The sequence below is a fragment of the Monopterus albus genome, unplaced genomic scaffold, assembly GCF_001952655.1.
Source record: "Monopterus albus unplaced genomic scaffold, M_albus_1.0 scaffold212.1, whole genome shotgun sequence".
NCBI classification, from domain to species: domain Eukaryota; kingdom Metazoa; phylum Chordata; class Actinopteri; order Synbranchiformes; family Synbranchidae; genus Monopterus; species Monopterus albus.
This window is the reverse complement of record NW_018128092.1, coordinates 443,674-462,490: the sequence shown is the minus strand read 5'-3', so window position 1 is coordinate 462,490 and position 18,817 is coordinate 443,674. Positions and strand designations below refer to the sequence as shown.

Here is an 18,817-nt window from a genome sequence, read left to right as displayed (position 1 = left end):
TGGGGGGGTCGGTAGTAGGTGGGGGAGCAGCGGATTGTCTGGGCTTTGATGAATGACTGCACGGGTTTTTGGTTTTTACTGCGAGCGTCGGGGGCCTTTAGCTGCTATTTGCTTTCACCGTGGTCCAAGAAAAACAATGCGATGGGTCCAAGGACTGAGCAGCATCATCCTGTCATGTAGTGGAACGCAGCGAGCAGGGTGGTCTAGGCAGAAGAGTCGGGAGGAGGGTGGGCCTTGGACACTACATGCTGCTTTTCTAAAAGACCCAGGAGGTTGTAAACCATCCCACTGCTCTGTGGTTCCAGCTGACGGCCACGGAACACATGCTATGAATTTGAATATTTAGTGTTCAGACTGTAACGACAAACAGATTATTCCTGTTTTTATGCTGCTTTTAAGGATATACAATGTGGAAGTGGAGGGGTGTTGTTTGGTAACAGTAGCTCCAGCATGTCCCCTGTGACTTATTATTATTATTTCCCAGTTTGGGCATCAGGCCAGCAGCAGAGCTGGCTTCACTACTGTATGGATCATCTTTTAAGAGTGTTTAAGATCAACGAGAGCCATCGTCCACTAATGACAGGGACTCCAAGAACTTCATTACCCTCACATCCTTTGATTCATTCAGCTGAACCGTCGGTGTCCAGAAAAGTCGAGTTAACGGTCTTTCTGCCTCTGTGATTTGAATGAAATGGTTTCATTTCTGTTTAAAAGTGTGACTTGAAAGTTAAGGGAGATCATTTTGGAGTTTGGTGAGGAAAAAGTGTTTAACAGAGGAACATGTTTAACAGCAACAAAAGAGGAGAGAAGGGAAACCTCAGACACATGAATGACAAGTAATTATTTCCCTTGTCCATCAAACTGTGTTTTGATGCAAGGATGCGATCAAACATGATATGAACAACTTCAAGCCTTCAAATGAAAATGGGAGCTCTTGTGTTGCGCTGCAGCATGAATCATTCATAAATATACAAACACACACACACACACACACACACACAGGGCAGTGACCAATATTATTGCTTTTCAGTGCTAGATGACCATTGTGTATTCGTTTCCATTTTGGCTTGCCAAAATGTCTTCTCACAGCAGGACAGGGATGGAGAGAGAGAGGGCAACAGCTTTGTGACTTTGAGTTTTTTTGTCGGCGAATATCAGCATACGCAGCGGGCTGACCGACTGCCCCCCGGTCTCCCTGTGTGGCCGTCAAACAGGACAGTGCACCGGGCCTGCCACATTCCCATCACTTGTCCTTTCTCACATGGGCAGAGCAGGCGTCCACGAGGCCTTGACAAACACTGCATCCTGCTCTCAGATACAAAGAACGGGGTATTTTTAGCAGCTTTACATTGTGCGCTGCTTTCTGCAGAGGCCCCATAAAGTGGGTTATAAAATGTAAAGTTTGAATAATTAACAGCCGTTTTGGTGATATACTGTGGCATTCATTTAAACACATGCTTGCTACAGTACCCGATGAAGGAGGCTATTTGCATTAGTAGGGCACTCGTCTCCATTTTGTTTGCCAGAGCAGCGAGAGGACAGACAACAGAGGCCCTGCTTAATCCCTTTGGAGAAGTAGTGCATGAATTGATACATCCGCCTCTCTCGCCGTCTCACTCCCCTCTTACTAATGTCTTTCCTAGAACTTGAACAAACAGCCTGTGCGTGTAGGACACATAAGACAGATGTTTAGGATTACTTTCACCTCATTGCTCTATTGTGTGCACTTTAAGGGAGCTCAGCTGATGTGGAATGCCACTCATTCAGGCTCGCTGCTCCTACAGGGCTCCTCCTGTTTATCAAAGTGCCATCTGCACTCCAGACAGAATAACAGTTTTTTAATGGCACTTGGAAAAATGTAATGTTCCTGACATGCTAAATTTTTAATGCTGGTTTGTAGATTAAAGCCACGACCGTAACATATGTACCTGAAAACTATTAGTGTTTAGTTTTTGTCCATTCGCCCTAGAACTCTTATTTGTTTCTTCCTCTGAAGAAATGAAGCCAAGCTTTTTCCCCAGCATCTGCCTCCCGTCACAGTTTATGTGTGTGTGTTTACAGATGTAGAAATAAATGGGCCAGACCCACACTGATATTGTTGAAGGATGACATTATCTTTAGCAGAGCACTTATCTAATCTGGCTGCCGTGGGAAGCCGGAGGAAGTGGCTATAGGACAAGGCCCTGGGATGCCGCATCTTTAATTACCATTGATATCGTGATATCGCAATAGAGAAGAGAGGGGAGGGACAGAGGAGTGGGGGGCAGAGAGAGGGAGAAGACCCGTGTTCACTTTTTAATTAAGGCTCCGTAGTGTAACTCGTCAATGTACATTATTGGAAGAATGAACGTCAATGCCATTGCTTTTTCTCTCCCTCCTTTATCTCTGTCAATGATTCAAAGACATGATTTATGGTTCGTCTCCGTCTTTCAGGATCATCCATCAAGCGCTGGCTCTGCCGCAGCGCCACCCGTTGTAAATCATTCTGAAAGCCTGTCACTCATTTCCATTAACCGTTCCTCTGTCGCTCTGGTCTCCGCCACCCCTCTCCCCTCCCCCTCGGTGCACAACCTACAGCCACGCAGGGTATCAGTTCCGTTCCGCTGCTCCGTCCGCCTACCTTCTTTTCAATAAATTAACCACTTTCTCCCATGCAATGAATAAAAAAGGCTCTGCACTCGTCTTGCACTCGGCACCTACTCCTCCTCCATTACAGCTGAGCACCTTAGAAATGTCACGCCGCTGACTTGTAGGCTAAATGAGGATAGAGCACAGAGAAAAAGTAGTTTTGATGCACTGACTTTTCCAGTGGTAATATTTGAACAGATCTGATATGTTTACAGTGCTGTAATAATGAACATATCTCCCACACATTCAGGGAGCTGCAGCTGCTTTTATTATGCTTCTTTTATTGGTTGTGACTTCAGGATAATTTGACAAAATCTGAGCTCACAATAAAAAGGTTAGACTATGTTTGCATTCTTCCATTTTTTGCATTCATTCTGCAGAGTGCTGTATTAAACTTTAGCAGTTAATGGTAATAGTGTTATGTCTGTATTTATTCCATGTAGTAAAAGCCACACTAAAGTGGGCAGTCCTGGTATTAAATGCTGTTGGTTTTCTGTAAATTCTACCAGTAGTTTAATTCAGATGCTCTAACAATGACTGTAGTCTTTAACCAGTTGATATAGAAACAGGTCTTATGAACAGAAATAATTGGCTCAATGGAGTGACTGTCATTCTCATACAATGCTTGATGTGCCTGCTCTGGGGAGCCCAATTCACTGGCTTCTTTTTTCATTCTAATCAACATCTAGATATCAACACAGCAGAATACCCGCAAACAGCAGAAAGCCTGTTTTGAGTGGAAACTTTCAACTATTGGGTGCCAACACATTTCACTATTTGGGCAGCCATTGTTCTCAGAATGGGCTGTCAAAGTGACAATGCACACCAGGCAAATCCAGAAGTTTGCACTTTTCAGAAAACAGCAGGCCCTAATCATTGTGTGGAGGATGCTTGACAACAAATTTGCCATTAAAATGAATCGGAATAGGAGGGAGCGGGCTGTTTTGAAGCATCTCTGCCTCTCTTACTGTTGCTCGTCTTGTCCCACAGAGCTCCAGGTTTGGCGGGCTTGCTTCTCTCCCTTTATGCTTGCTATGAAGCAGCCTTTGGTCCCACTAGAAACTGACAGTACCACACTTCAGCTGCAAATTCACTCTGTAGCCTCATTGTATTTAATGAAAGGAAAAAGTGGCAATCTACTATTAATGAACTTGGAATGTAAAAAGAAAAAAAAGCCTCCCTTTGCTGAAAACTGCATAAAACTGCTTGTACAAAGAAAGCCTGGGCTGGAGCCCATCCAGAGTCTAATGAAAGATCCATACAGGGGCAGAGCGGGCGGGGAGAGTCGGTGAAATGCAGATTGTTTTAATAGAATACACACTGTCTCTTCCAGCTGCACTATCAGATTCATCAAGGCCTGACCTTGATGGAAGGCTTTTGCAGTTTGGGAGGGCCAGTGTTTAGGGTTCAGGCAAAGTTTACGATGCAGGGACTGTGCGCGCCGGATATACGTCTGCTGATCTCAAGGGAAGACCTAATGAAACACAGTCCACGGAACAAGCAGGGAAGGAGGTTTGGCGCTAGCGGCTTGCATTTTGATACTTAATATTATTTTATGAAATAACACATGAGATAACAATAAAATTAAAGATGAATTTAATATTATAGACAATTAAATCTTGGATATTGTCCCTCAGATGCAAAATAAAGCAGAATCATCTGACGAATCAGATGCAGCTGTTTACAGAACATCAGACAGTGATTGAATTGGAATCGGAAAGCTCTTTATTTAGCCGGGCTAGTGGGCGTGAAAAACAAACAGCACATTAGGTGAGTGGAGGCCATCGTACCTTTCACTCAGTATCTCATAAAACTAGAACAAAGGCCTTATGTGTGCAGAGCAGTGGTCCTTTAAACGATGGCCCGCTTTCCTCCCTGCTGCCACGCAAACATTCCTGACTGACATTCAATCAGGGAAATTTGAACCGAGGCAAGATGGTCTTTTATTAGTACCGCCCTGTTTGCTCGACTGGTCAGCTCCAATATGTGAAGCACCTTGAGTGGCGTACTGTAAGATGATGGGTTCACTCTCTGATAAGGGTGAATGAGGGGTAAACTGCTCTTCTGCAAAAAGGAACCATCAGACCTCATCATGTCGCTGCACAGGCTCTTCAGAAACCAAGTGAGAGAGCGGCACAAGTGGAAAATACAGTGCAGCTGAAGCTGCCCAGCTTCTGCTCTGCCAACTGGAACTGTGTATCAGTAAGGGCAGGAAAGATCATCTATAATCTGACAAGTACACACTGAGGTTTCTAATCCTCTTCACTTGTAACATGAGTCCATATGTTCGCCAAATTGTTTATATTTACCTTTGCCTGTTGGCAGAAGTGGGTGAATAGGTGAAAGTGGTACACTGCTTATACAAAACAGCACGTTACAGCACATTTAGCTTATCCAGCTAAAAACCTCTCTAGTGGCATTTAGGCATGAAGTTTGCCTTGATTTTGACACAGTGGTCTTTGAGAAATCTGCCCTCTTTTCAAAATGATGAAATTTGTAATGAGATTTGCATCAATCTAAGAAACAGTCAGATAATTTACTTAAGTAAAATTAGTAATACTACACTATAAAACACCCCATTGCTCATGTACGTCATGAGTTCACAATTTTATCGAGGTAAAGGTTCTCATCGTACAGATTAGGGTTAGGGTCAGTGTTATTTTGCTGGATCGTTAGCATGTAGCCTGAGCAGTAGTTTAATGTCATCGTTCTTTGAGGCTGAGCTCAGTTTAAGTGCTTCATATGCAGAACTAGCTTCATTTATAGTAACGCATCATATTGTATAAACTGATAGTGTTTTAAAAAGTTACTTTTAGCTAGAGCGTGGTTGTCAAAGAAATATAGTAAAAACTACAATATTTTAATTATTAAAGTGTAAAGCAGCATAAAAATGAAAGTCTTCTATGGTAAAGTGCATTTGAATGTGTATCAGAACTGCATTTACAGTAACTACAGTATTGGAGGAAATGTGTTTAGCTGCCTTCCACCACAGCAATGACTCAAAACATGGGCATAAAACCAAAAGTAGCTAAGACTTGTTCTCTCATGTATATTATTGACTATATGCTATCTATAATCTCGACCTGGCTTTATGCTGCTGGTTTGGTAAAGGAAACAGGGTGGACATGTGTGCAGGACTTTGCCTGCCGCCACTGACAGGGGGGGCCTTTGGCAGGCACCTGCGTGTGATGCGGCGGCTGTGGGACGTTCAGAGTGATGAAATCAGTGTTGGAGTGCAGACTGCAATTCTCTCCCACCGCTACCTTCCAATTAGGCAGCAGGCCAACTGATGTGTCTCGGTGTAGGAGCATGTAGCTCAAAAGGAGCGTCACTCGGTGACATCACGGGGGCACGGTGCTCCTTGGGCTGGGCAGGGCAATCTGATGTGGCTCCCTAAATGTCACGATCAGCTCCCGTGCACCATGCAAGCACAGACTTTTGTATCATTAGATAAAAAATATGAACACATGACTGGCTCTGAATATTTTCTGTGTTTAATACTTGAAATGACTGTGCATTCCAAAGTTCTCTGTGTTTTCAGTTAACAGAATGTTGGTTGTGAAAACATTTTTGATTAATTGCCATAATTATTGTGATCATTTTTGCCCAAATGAACAGCCAGATGGCAGGATATGGTGTCATATTTGCGATCCTATCATATTAATCTGGCTTTGGGTCCATCTGAGCACATTGTGCAGTTTGCTGTGTTCACAATCTGTCCTCAAGTTGTCCGTGTCTTTTTTGAGCTGCGAGTTTTCAGTTGATTATATTAGAGTATTAAATATTAAAGTTGAGGGTGTATGAAAGCAAGGCATTTATCTGCATGAATAACTTGTGCTTAGTGAAGTAAGTAATGCGCTTTAAGTAACATCTCCATCATGCATGCAAAAATGAACGTGAGTGTTTCCGTCTCATGGCTTTGTAGTCTAAGCCTCAAACCCACTTTGTGGGGCTTCATGGCTGCTTTTAAACCCACTTTTCATTATCTAATCTATGTGTTGTCCTTTGCATCTTGACCAGTGTGTGTACTGTTAATAGCCGCCTGCTTCTAAATGCAACATGGTGCAGTCGCAGCATGTCTGCATTATTATGAAACCTGTTAAGGCCATCGTTGAAGCTACTTGACGTCAGGGTGTTGAAAATGAAATAATGGGTCAGGTTGGAACTAATGACAGATTCCTGTTTAAAAGCAAGTCATAAACTTTATTCATTCTGTGATATCAATTAACCTGCAGACTTTTTTTTTTTTTTTTTTTGTCAAAAGGAGCAGCCTGAGTGCGATTGTTCGCTCTTTGCTCTGCAGTGTCCTTGGGCTCGGGGAGACTGTTTCCTGACAGGGAACAATGAAGAGAGAGGTGTTTACAGATCCTTATACAGATGGCTCCAGGGCTCCGAATTAGCTCCTCACCATTTCTCATGTGATTCAGTTCAGAATTAACTTCAGATGTGTCATCAAGACTATCATCGGGGTGGCTGACAGTATATCTGTTTGATCTCGACGTGCACTGCTCACTGAGCTAGTCAGATATCACTGTCAAATACTAAACCTTGTGGCATGCGTGTCTCATTCTAATGATAGCTCACATCATGGAGACATTTATAAACACCATCCTGTTCCCAGCTTTGCAGGCACCAAAGAGCTTCACAACTTTGGAATTATATTTTGTACACAAAGTACTTTTTGACTGACATTTCACACCTACTTAGAACCGCAGATGAGCTCAGTTACTAAGTGTTTTTAAATGTGCAGACACAATTAATTGGGTACATGTGAGTGAAAACTGAACGGAGAAAGATTCAGTGACCTGCATTGTTAGCATGTGCTCTGCCTCTCCAACAGGCCTCCTTGTTTTCCCCTCTTTTTTTTTTTTTACATGGCATAAATCCAGGAGATGAAAATGTCATGGAGCAGGTTCATTTTGCAAAGAGGTTTTGATTGCCATGCGCATGTAATTGATTGTTCCAAGGACAGGGGGAAATCTAGAAATGTCATAACAGTCCTGCTTAGGTTGGTCCCACCGCTAGGCAATCAATGAGAAGTAAAAAGAGATATTGATTTGCAAGCAGCAAAAACTGCAGCTTGAGACAAGCGGAGAGTGCTGGGGAAAGTGGCACAGACATGCAGACCTGTCACTGGCACCTATGAATTACCCAATCTTCTCTGAAGATAGTGTTACCTCCGATACTCACAAAGTCCTGGGCTGGGTACTGCAGCTGTCCATTAGCTAAGCTCCTGAGGCCGCTAACTCTCTGTGGCTTGTCAGATTAATGAAGGAAGTGTTGACCTTCCAAAGGATACATGTTGATGTTCTCACCATTACAGAAGTTTCTACTGGCATGTTAATATTGGAAACAGAGTGCCCTTTTACAGCTGGCGCACACATTTCTAAAATGACTGACACATTTTGAATAGACTCACTCACACTAGGGAGTGGGGACTGTGCTCTGTGAACATACTAATGCTTAAAATTGAGTTGTAACTGTTGTCATGTAAGCCTTTAGCACCAATCCAGCTGGGCAGCATGCTGCCATGAACGTAGCAGTGAATGTAATCTATGGTTTCCTATGCAGTTAGCTGGTTTCTCTAGATGTTGGGGTAAAGCCTTTTGGCTCAGAAACAAGCTGCTGCTTCTGTAAATCCAGGCTTTGCTATGCCAAGAGTCTGTTCTAATGGATAAAGGTTATAAACACTTCAACGGCCTGATTTATGATGGACACCCCAGGTTTTTTGACCTTTGCATATCTCTGACTGAAGATATAAATTTGTAGTGACACAGATTGGAGGCTTTACAGCAGTTTATGACATGCTAAATCTCAGGCAAGGCACGACAGCCTCTTGTTTTCTAAGGCTAGTGAGGCTGGCAGTTGCCTTGCTGGGACTCTGAGGCAACATTTAAAACAGGCATTTCCTGTTTTTTTCTAAGTTGTGAAAAATGTGCACAAGAATGAGCAATCGCTGCTCTTCACACATGCTCTTAGACTTTCAACGATGCTGTTTCGCGAGGAAAATTGGCAGTTTGTTCTTCGTTCTTGACAAACTTGTTTGTTGTAATAGTGTTTTGTAGGTGTAGCCTGTTGGTGTGGCGCTGTTCTTGAATCTGATCCTGTATTAAAGAGTAATGCAGCTTGGCATGGCAGCAGTACTGTGGCAGGGCTGGCAAAGCACAGCTTGCAAACGGTGTGAGAAGCACAGTCAGACATGCACATTTCCTCAAGTGATCCCTGCCAGAAGGTTAATTGGTGCCTCTGGATGTCGGCTACTTAGGGCATCTGATAGAAAGGCATAGAACAGCAGGGAGGGCAGCTGTTAATCTCTGTCAAACCCATCCTCAAATACCAAGATAACACAAGCATTCACATTAAAATTGATCCAAATACATGTAAGAGGTTATTTCCAGAAAAACAGCGCTAACAGTGTGAAGATCCATATTTATTTTACTAACAGTGTAGGTGAAACTGGATGGCATGTTTTGGCAAATTTTAAGGTATATAATGTAAGTAGGAAATAGCCTTTACGTGACGGTGTGTAGTAAGAATGAGTCATTTGTATTTAACCACCACTGGACTGGAAAAATTGCTCATCTCCCCACTTTGGTGCTCGTTCGTACCGGCCCTTCAGTTTTTTGTGATGACTTTGAAAAGAGACGGCATCAACTGGGAGCTTGTCATAGCCACTGGTCTTCTCCCTCACTGTGAATACTATATAGAAGAGTATAAATAAAACATACCTCTGTGCTCTTGACAACTCTTTCTCCCAGCATTAGGGATGTTTTGGAGGCCATCACTGATCTCGGTAGGCCAATCAAAACATCTCTCTTGCGGTGGATCAAGGTCAGTGCACACTGGGACTCGTGTGTGTGTGTGTGTGTGTGTGTGTATGTGCGAGCTCTTGTTCACCAGGCCCCTTTTTCCATGTTTGTTTTGAAAGTCCGAATCCCATCTCCATCTCCATCCATTAGCCAGCAAGCAATTCACCTCCAGGGTTTCTCTTGAGGCACTTGTGAAATATTGATAAAAAAAAGTCTTATTTTCAGAAGGCAAAGAAGGGAAGACATTCTCCAGGCTGCCCAGTGTGGGACTCCTGAGTGCTCAGCTTCAACCATCCCCTCATGGAGTGCCCTCTATTCAGAAAGGAAATATTAGCCACATGAAATGCATAAGTGCCTGGACAGGGCTGTTATGTCCTATTCATATTTAACACAGAGCACATCTGCCACATCTCTCCCAAAATGCACATTTTCCAGCTTGACTGTGAGGTGGAAACTCTCCCCAATATGTGACAACACTGACAAACTGCGTTTATTGCAGGATGTTTTGCAGAGATATGCAAACACTGGTGGTGATATTGTTGACGCGGGTTATTGGGACATCAGATTTAAAGTAATGTGTAATGGTTATTGTCAGAAAGGACATTGTATTCTTCTGTAGCTGTGCTCATGTGGAGCAGGACATGAAAACTCCTCTATGCTGAGTCAGAGGATCCACTAATTGGATGATGGCAAATGTGTCAATTAGATACTGTTGTTTAATTATCTGTTAATTGACGCAATAATGTTTGTGCTCTATGAGTTGAGAGAATGAACAGGTGAATAATGAAAGAAGTAATTGCTGTTTATGAGACTGTCAGGGAAAATATAATGATGTGACAGATTGCCAGCAATCTTTTGAAATTTCGTATAATTGTCTAGTTTTAACACTGATAATTGAATCAGCTTTTCCACCAGCATGATCAACATCTTGGGCATTCATTCATTTACAGCATATTTTTTTATTTTGCTGTCAACAAAGTCAGTTTCCTGATGTTGAATGGCTGACTACTGGAACTTTGTGATAGCGACATTAACTTGTGAAGTAATGTCTTCACATCATTTCAGGTCATGTAAGACATTAGAATAACTGAGTTTGTGTTAAGCTGTTATCCACAACAGAAGGGATACATTTCCATTGCAGTTTTGAGGCATCCGTAATCACCATGAAATTGGTCATTTGCAATAACACCTAACAGGCCCCAGAAGAATCAATTTCCTTTTGTCACTCAGTGGCCAATGATTGTTGTAAACATCTCAACTTGAGGCCAGAAAAACCTTGAACACAGCACTAAGTCAATGGCCTGTCGTGAATCACATGGTGGTGTTACACCAGCAGCGGTCTGTTAGTAAAGACATTATGTCCAGCTATACTCTCCAACCTCCCAAGGCACAAAGCAGCTGCCATTATGTTGTCTGAAATTGCTTCTGTGACTTCTCATTTAAAAAAAAATGTGTATGTGGGTTGTCAAAATATCGTACCTTTGAAATTACATTAGAAATCCATTCAAATGTTAATGTCGTTAATTTCCCCTTCTCTTCTTTTTTTAGTGTACATGCCTGATGAAGATGCTGTTCTTCAGGATTCTGTCGCCGAGGAGGACGCAGAGAACGACACTCAGACTGAGGAGGACTGCTCAGAGAAGACCAGTCCCAAAGTGTCTGAGGACAGGGAGCTAGACAACAAGAGCACTAACACTTACAGCAACCAGAACTCTCCCATTAGTATCCTTTCCAATCAGGAGGCAGAGTTGGAGTCGCGCCTTAGCGACAGCAGTGACAGGCTCTCAGACTTCAAAACCTCCTCGCCACCTGAGAGCCAAAGGGAGGAGGGAAGTCGCAGCTCCAGACATAAAGAAGAGACAGGCAGCAGCTTGGACAAAATGAGGGCAGCCTATGCAAACTTTCTCTCTGATTCATACTGGACGGGGATAGGGATGGACTTGAAAATGGGCAAAAACACCAGCAAAGCCAACTGTGACAGCACCAATGGAAGCACCAAGAGTGAGTTCGACTGGCACCAGGATGCGCTCTCCAAGACCTTGCAGCAGACACTCTCCCCAAAGCCTGCGTCCAAACCCAACCTCTTCAGCTCCGTCCACCTGTACAGGCAAACCACCAAACCCTGTGGCTCCGTGTTCACAGGAGCCAGCCGATTTCGCTGTAAGGACTGTAGCGCTGCATATGACACTCTTGTGGAGCTCACTGTCCACATGAACAAGAGTGGACACTACCAGGACAACAACCACAGCAAACAGAGTAATTCTTCTGCCTCCTCCGCTCTATGGCCCTGTGTTTACTGGTGCCAGCAAGTTCAGGTGCAAGGACTGTAGTGCAGCCTATGACACTTTGGTTGGCCTGACAGTGCATATGAATGAGACTGGCCACTATCGAGATGACAATAAGGATACTGAAGATGATCGAAGCAAGAAGTGGTCCAAGCCACGCAAGCGTTCACTGCTGGAGATGGAAGGGAAGGAAGATGCCCAGAAAGTTTTGAAATGCATGTACTGTGGCCACTCTTTTGACTCGCTCCAGGATTTGAGCGTCCATATGATTAAAACTAAGCATTACCAAAAAGTGCCTTTGAAAGAGCCGATCCCAGTAATCACACCCAAACTGTTACCACCAGCAAAGAAGCGGGCCTTCGAAACGGTAAGACCTTGTTCCCCTGACTCTACAACTGGTGTATCTGGCTACACTGAGGCACAACGGGCCGCATCAATTTCAAATGCAAATAATAACCGATATGGCTATCAGAATGGAGCTAGTTACACTTGGCAGTTTGAGACGTGCAAATCTCAGATTCTTAAATGCATGGAGTGTGGAAGCTCCCATGACACCCTTCAGCAACTCACCACACATATGATGGTTACTGGACACTTCATCAAAGTCACAAACTCAGCCTCCAAAAAAGGTAAACAGTTAGCACTTGACCCCCTGGCCATAGAGAAGATCCAAGGTTTAGCTGAGCCTGCTGCCAGCGACACCGAGGGAGAAAAGGTGACTCCAAAAAATTCTTCCCCCGGTAGCAGTGAGAAAGAAGGCCAGGGGGAAGGCACATCAGAGAAAATGGAAGAAACTGAAGCTAAAGAAGACAAGCAAGACAGTGAGGATCAAAAGGCAGGCAATGGGGCTTTTAAGTACCCTTATCTCCGCGAGGAGGATCTTGAACAGGACTCGGGTGGAGGAGGGGACATTCTTAAGTCTTTAGCCAACACAGTGGCCTCTGCCATCAATAAAGCTCAAACAGGGACACCGAGCTGGAGCGCCTACCCGAGCATTCACGCTGCCTATCAACTCTCCGGCATCATCAAAAGCGCCCCTCTCTCTGCATCTCCACCTGCACAGCTAAAGCAGACATTTAACCACAAACTGAGACCGATTGCGCCAAAGGCGAAGTTTTACCACAGTGCTGTGGGAGTTGAAGCTTCCCAGGGACAGCATCAAAATGTGGACATCAAAAAAGAGAAGGCCGGCGTTAGCGATGGTAAAGAAATTCAGAATATTAGGTTTGATCTGGTGGAGAATGATGACAGCGATTGTCAGGATGATTCCTCTTCCTCTTCAAAGCTTGATGCTGACTGTGTGAATGAGGGGAGTGAAGCGATCAAAGGGAAGTTGAGCCCACATTTCTCTGACAGAGGCAAGACGCCGAGCCCCTCTGCCAGCAACGGACGCAGCGCTGCTTCAGAGCCTCTCACTGACATTCCAGATGTACTTGGCATAAACCCTCTCAGTGCGCTGCAGTCCGTTCTGAACAATCACCTGGGCAAAGCAAACAAGCCCAGTAACTCAAAGGTAGATAAACTCTCTGCTCGTGCCCAATCTGTTTTTGCTGATATCAACCGTAGCAGTGAGAAACCTGCTTTGATGCTTGGAAATCCTGTAAAAAATAGACCTGATAATACCTTTCTTTTTGTTAGTGATGACCAACCGATAGACCTGACGAAATCTAAACACAGCAAGCCAAGTCCGTCACTACTACAGCCGTCCACCCCGATGCCACAGAAATATGCTCTGTCTGACATAGCCGACATGGTTAAAGTTCTTCCAAAAGCCACGACACCAAAACCCTCCATACCATCGCGAATCCCGACTATGAAACTGGAATCGGACGTCAGGCGCTTTGAGGACGTGTCCGCCGAGGTGTACTCGGTCCACAAGCGTAAAGGTAGACAGTCAAACTGGAACCCTCGCCATCTTCTCATCCTCCAAGCTCAGTTTGCCTCCAGCCTCTTCCAGACCTCTGAGGGAAAGTACTTGCTCTCAGACCTCGGCCCTCAGGAACGGATGCACATCTCCAAGTTCACTGGATTGTCCATGACCACCATAAGCCATTGGTTAGCAAATGTAAAATACCAACTTCGGAAAACCGGAGGGACCAAGTTTCTGAAGAACATGGACACGGGTCACCCCGTCTTCTACTGCAATGACTGCGCTTCCCAGTTTAGGTCACCGACCGCATTCATTTCCCATCTGGAGTCCCATCTCGGGTTCCAAATCAAAGACATGTGCAAAATGCCGCTAGAGCACCAGACGAAGGTAGAGGAGCCGGAACTGTCGAAGGTCCTCAGTGTCAGAGCCACAGAAGCTCTAGTCACAGAAGAGGACATTGACTCAAAGTTCAAATGTAAGCTCTGCTGTCGGACATTTGCCAGTAATCACGCAGTCAAACTCCACTTGAGTAAAACTCACAGCAAATCACCTGACAACCATTCACAATATGTAGAAATGGACAAGGAGTAGTTCTTCACATTGCCGCTTCTTTCCTTTTCTTCCTTTTTTATTTTAATACAAGGGTCAGCTATTTCAACCATTTTTATTGTGTAGTGTGCATCATTTAAAACATTTCGTGGAGTACAGCGAAGACACACTGGTTAGAAACTGTATAAGGAAACACTAAGAGATACTTTTGCACCCTGCTCCAATGCATCACCAGTAATGAAATGTATTACTGCTTGAAGAAACATAATTGCTGATGTTTGCATGCAATAGCCCAGGCTATGACTACTATTTATTTGTATGATACGTCAAGTTTCAATTGTATTTCAAAGACAAAATAAAGAAGTAATTGTACTTTACAACTTCTGTGATACTGTACACCTGCATAAATAAATGTGCAGCTGTTAAAACAGGCAGCCGACACACGCGAACACACATGCAGACCTGTACAGTGCATTGCTATGTAAAGATGTTTTGTGCTGCAATGATAGAAGAGAAAAAAAAGCACTTTAATAAATGTTTAATCACCGGTTCAGACTCGGATTCTGTACATGACTCAAAAATAATTAGGCTGTTTGGAAACAAGGATATTTCACATGTAAATATATTTTAGAAGAAAAAAAACTGTTTCATGCAGCAAAGATAAAGACAAGACAGATGAGACCTGTGACACATGCACCTTTTTTACTTACTTCAAATAAAGAGTTAACATTTGATAACAGCTTGTGCTCGTTTTTCCCAAGTTGTCTCTGTAATTGTTTGCTTGCAAAGTTAGCAGCTTGTTTTAATATTAGTAAGATACTTAGTTATTACTGCGATCAGTATACACACTGACCAGCTGATGAAATTACTGACTATAAATGCAAGACTATAACACATTTTCATGTCATAGAAATAATGGTAATGTTTTTTAAATGATTCGGTAATTTCCATGGAAGTAATTAGGTACTAATTATAGGGAAAATAGAAATCTGGTTCACTTGGTACACTTTCTAATTACATACATTATAATAATAATAAAAGAAAAATCCAACAAAACCCAGAGCCTTTCAGTCAGCTCAACGTGCAGCGATGTCTACAGGCAAACCTACAACTCAACATATAAGGAGAATAAAGTTTCCACTAATAAATTAATATTTACTTATGTTAAACCTGAACCTTACTTTCAAGGACATTCCAGTTTCCCCTGTGACTAGTCCTCCCCGGGAATTTATCAGGAGAATATTCAGACCCATAAAATAAAATGTTACCTTGTATCTCATATTTAAATTCAGTATATGTTCTTGATCTATTTTAAGCTTTCAAATCCATGGAGAACCTGTAAGACACAAAGGACAGCGTCCTCATACCGTACAGCACTCTGCATTCTCTTTTACCTTATGACTTTTAGATACTCTTCAATGATATATCTTCTTGTCAGACTTTATTGCTTTCCTGTGAACGCCGCTGCTGTTGCTGCAAGATGGTATCATAACAATTAAACATATTTCCTCCAGCTCTATTATTTCAAGGCTATTAAAAATAATTGCCTTCTAAATTCATAAACATTTTATGCAATTCATCTCTTTTCAAGCAATCAAGTCCTCAATTACCTCCACCCATCAAATCTCTATTTTATCACGGGCAACTGACATTTGATGGTAAATGGGAAAAAGCACATGAGCACTGTGGTGATTTGAATGCTGTGACACCAACTTGCCCCCTATTGTTGGGAATGAGCAGGCAATCACGTTGTTCATCAGATGACTCCTAATGCAGTTAAAGTATTCAGCTATAATTTCTCCCTGCATTTATAATTACTGTCAAAGACCACACACCTCAGTGAGCAGATTAAAGCTATAAATTATTTAGTGCCTTTCTTCAGCGACGGGTCTTTGATTTGTCTGTTGGGCCATTATGTTTTAGAGGAGCAACTTACTCTAAATTGAGCCAAGCGTTGTTCTTAAGCTGCAGCAGAACAGAGATGAGAATCCTCCTGGCTGTTTGTTTTTACACTGAGACTTTTTTACTAACAACAAGGGACATTGCAACACAGAATTTATCAGTTTTTATTGAAAATGTATTTTATTTTTACTCCGTGTTTTCAACTGCAATTCCCTGCAATGTAGATCCAAATCGTTATTCAGTGGCTGCGAGTGCGTTGAGGATTCAGCACAGCCCAGTAGAGGTTCACCCAAGGCCAACCAAAGAAAAATGCTCTCATCAGTGCAGTCGCAACAGGAAATTAGTTGTCTTTTGCCATAATTTGCTCTAATACGTCAAAGTCGGTGTCGTATTTATTGGTGGTACACAGGATGTTGTATAGCTGTGATCTAAATAAAACAAACTTCCCATCATGCAACCACCGTTTGAAGGCACAGGAAGTGTAGTGGGTGGAAATCCACATCGGCTGCTCCCGTTTTTCACATAAACATAACGTTCTAATATGAGTACATGTAAATACTACAGGTATTACTTCAGGTAACGCATCCCGTATAATTAAATGAAACAGACCTATAATTCATTTGATGCTTTATATTATTTCATCTGCATATTAGCACAGTTAATCGAACCATATATCCAACATGTCATGGCTAATTACAGAACGCAGTCAGTTTTGTGCTGTCACACACAGATAGATGTACAGACAACCTTGGGTTTTAACTGGTTATGAAAGACATTAAGAAAACTCAAATGCATATATGAGGAGACAATTTCAATAAAAAAAAAAAAAAAAAAACACACTGCAGTACCTTACATTAGAGCACTGGGAACATTACACAGCGATAAAGCTCGGCTGCATGCATGGCTCTCCTTAATAATAAAGTAAAATTAAGAAGATAAACTGCAGCTAGAATAGATGTTGTCAAAGAAATGACTCTAAATGTAGAGAAGTCGATCCAACTCAACAGCCCCCACATATATAATGTAATATTTTCACCCCTGGTGTCAGTGATTTGACCAAAGTCTAGATCTAAAACTGTTTTGAAATGAACGAAAGCTTCAGAAATGTCCACTGTCTGACATAAAACATCAGAAGTGTTTACATTCTCCCCAGCTCGGAGTTACTTTCTAAAACAGTTCTAATAGCTTAGTTGAAAAATCAGATTATGCACAAAAGTACACTTATGCATTGCAGACTCAGTGAAACCCAACCTTAGCGAAATTAACGCCAGCTCGCATTTGCAAATCCTTTGTCAATCTGTCATTAAACATGTTATCAAATAATGATAAGTGTACACTCCTTGCTTGCACTGGCGTGCATCTGCCTGATGCTGATGTGCTGTAATAGGGCAAATGTGCATCAGAATTTGCCTGCTTGGATACACACAAAACATTTACTTTGCTTTGCTCTGTGCCAGACAAGCATGGATTCTCTGCATCATCTGGCCTGTAAACAGGATGAGGAGGGAAGGAGCGCTCAAAATGTTCATCACACAGCAGCAGGGTAATGAGAAGCTCATGTGTTTAATGAAGGGCTTTAAAACTTATAGCTACAATGACCCACATCCTGACTCTGTTTTCTGCCATTTATTCACACCAAAGTCCTCAGGTTATTATGTCCCTCTGAGAAATACCCCAGAAAGGGCGTTGCATCTCTCCAGTGCTCCTCACAGAGACAGCAGACCCTGTCATTGTCCTTTTACCTGCACTGTACAACTGCAGATATCCTGACACCATATTGGTTTTAAATGTGGAAGAGCAAATCCTTGGAGTAGAGAAGTAGTTCAGTCCCTCCGATTTGTTGGTAAATAATATGCTCTAAAATCTGTTCTATAATGAATTCTGCCTCCTGAGATCATGAGCTCTACGAGACAAAGAGGAATGCATGTATGTCTGCTCCCTGACATACATCACGTCTTCCAAATAGCCCATAGTCCTCTGCTGTTAATGGTGTTGCTTCAGATATGCTAATTAAGCAAAAATAAGTGATGAATGGAATACATTTGATCAATCAAGTAGGCCTAAGCCCCTGGTGCTGCATATTCATTGTACATCATGAATATGAAACCAAAGTCATTTATCAAATATCAGTTGCACATTTGTATCTTATTAATCATACATGCTGAAACTTCTGTCTTGTCAAAAAAGCTGAAGGTTGATGAAGCACTTGCAAAAAGGATTAAACTCAGGGAACTCGCGTCCTTCACTTTTAATGCATGAGATATTTTCAAACTTCCAGAACCTTAAACAGTCGGTTGATCCTTGCTGCTGATAACGTAGAGACCATTCTAACCCTTTGGCTTTTTAATGATTTCTCCCTCTGCTTTTTTTTCTGTTTTAGATGTTCACTTAATGGAATGACTGTCTAATATTTACAGATACTCACTGCTGTCTTGCTTTAAAAAGGGTTACGGTCATAAACCATGAGGTTTTACCAGTGAGCCAGGTCTTATATGAGAAGCTGTCTTTCAAAATAAAGTGTAAAGAATTTTATATTTGATTTTTATTACACTTACAAATTTTGAAATATATACACTTTGCTGTTACATTTAGTAAATATTTTACAATACAAGTGTTTAGCAGATGTAAACAAACAGGGGACAACAACTTCATCCCAGTCTGTTGGCGCCTGTAAGTGTCACGAGTACGAATGACAATATTACAGACAAACACAAATATGTCTTCTTTGGCGGTAATGGAGTCATTTCTGTATGGTAATAAACACTTAACAATGT

The 18,817-nt window shown here is 42.4% G+C and overlaps 1 protein-coding gene across 1 annotated transcript in view; it reads left to right on the top strand.

The window, feature by feature from the left end:
• tshz2 (teashirt zinc finger homeobox 2) overlaps positions 1 to 14,852 on the top strand; it is a 96,797-nt gene extending 81,945 nt beyond the window's left edge. The window contains exons 4-5 of the mRNA XM_020619002.1: positions 10,986 to 11,693; positions 11,851 to 14,852. Of these exons, the coding sequence (XP_020474658.1) occupies positions 10,986 to 11,693; positions 11,851 to 14,183 (3,041 nt within the window). The 3' untranslated portion in view covers positions 14,184 to 14,852. The remainder of the gene's footprint in view (positions 1 to 10,985; positions 11,694 to 11,850) is intronic.
• The last annotated feature ends 3,965 nt before the right edge of the window (positions 14,853 to 18,817 follow it).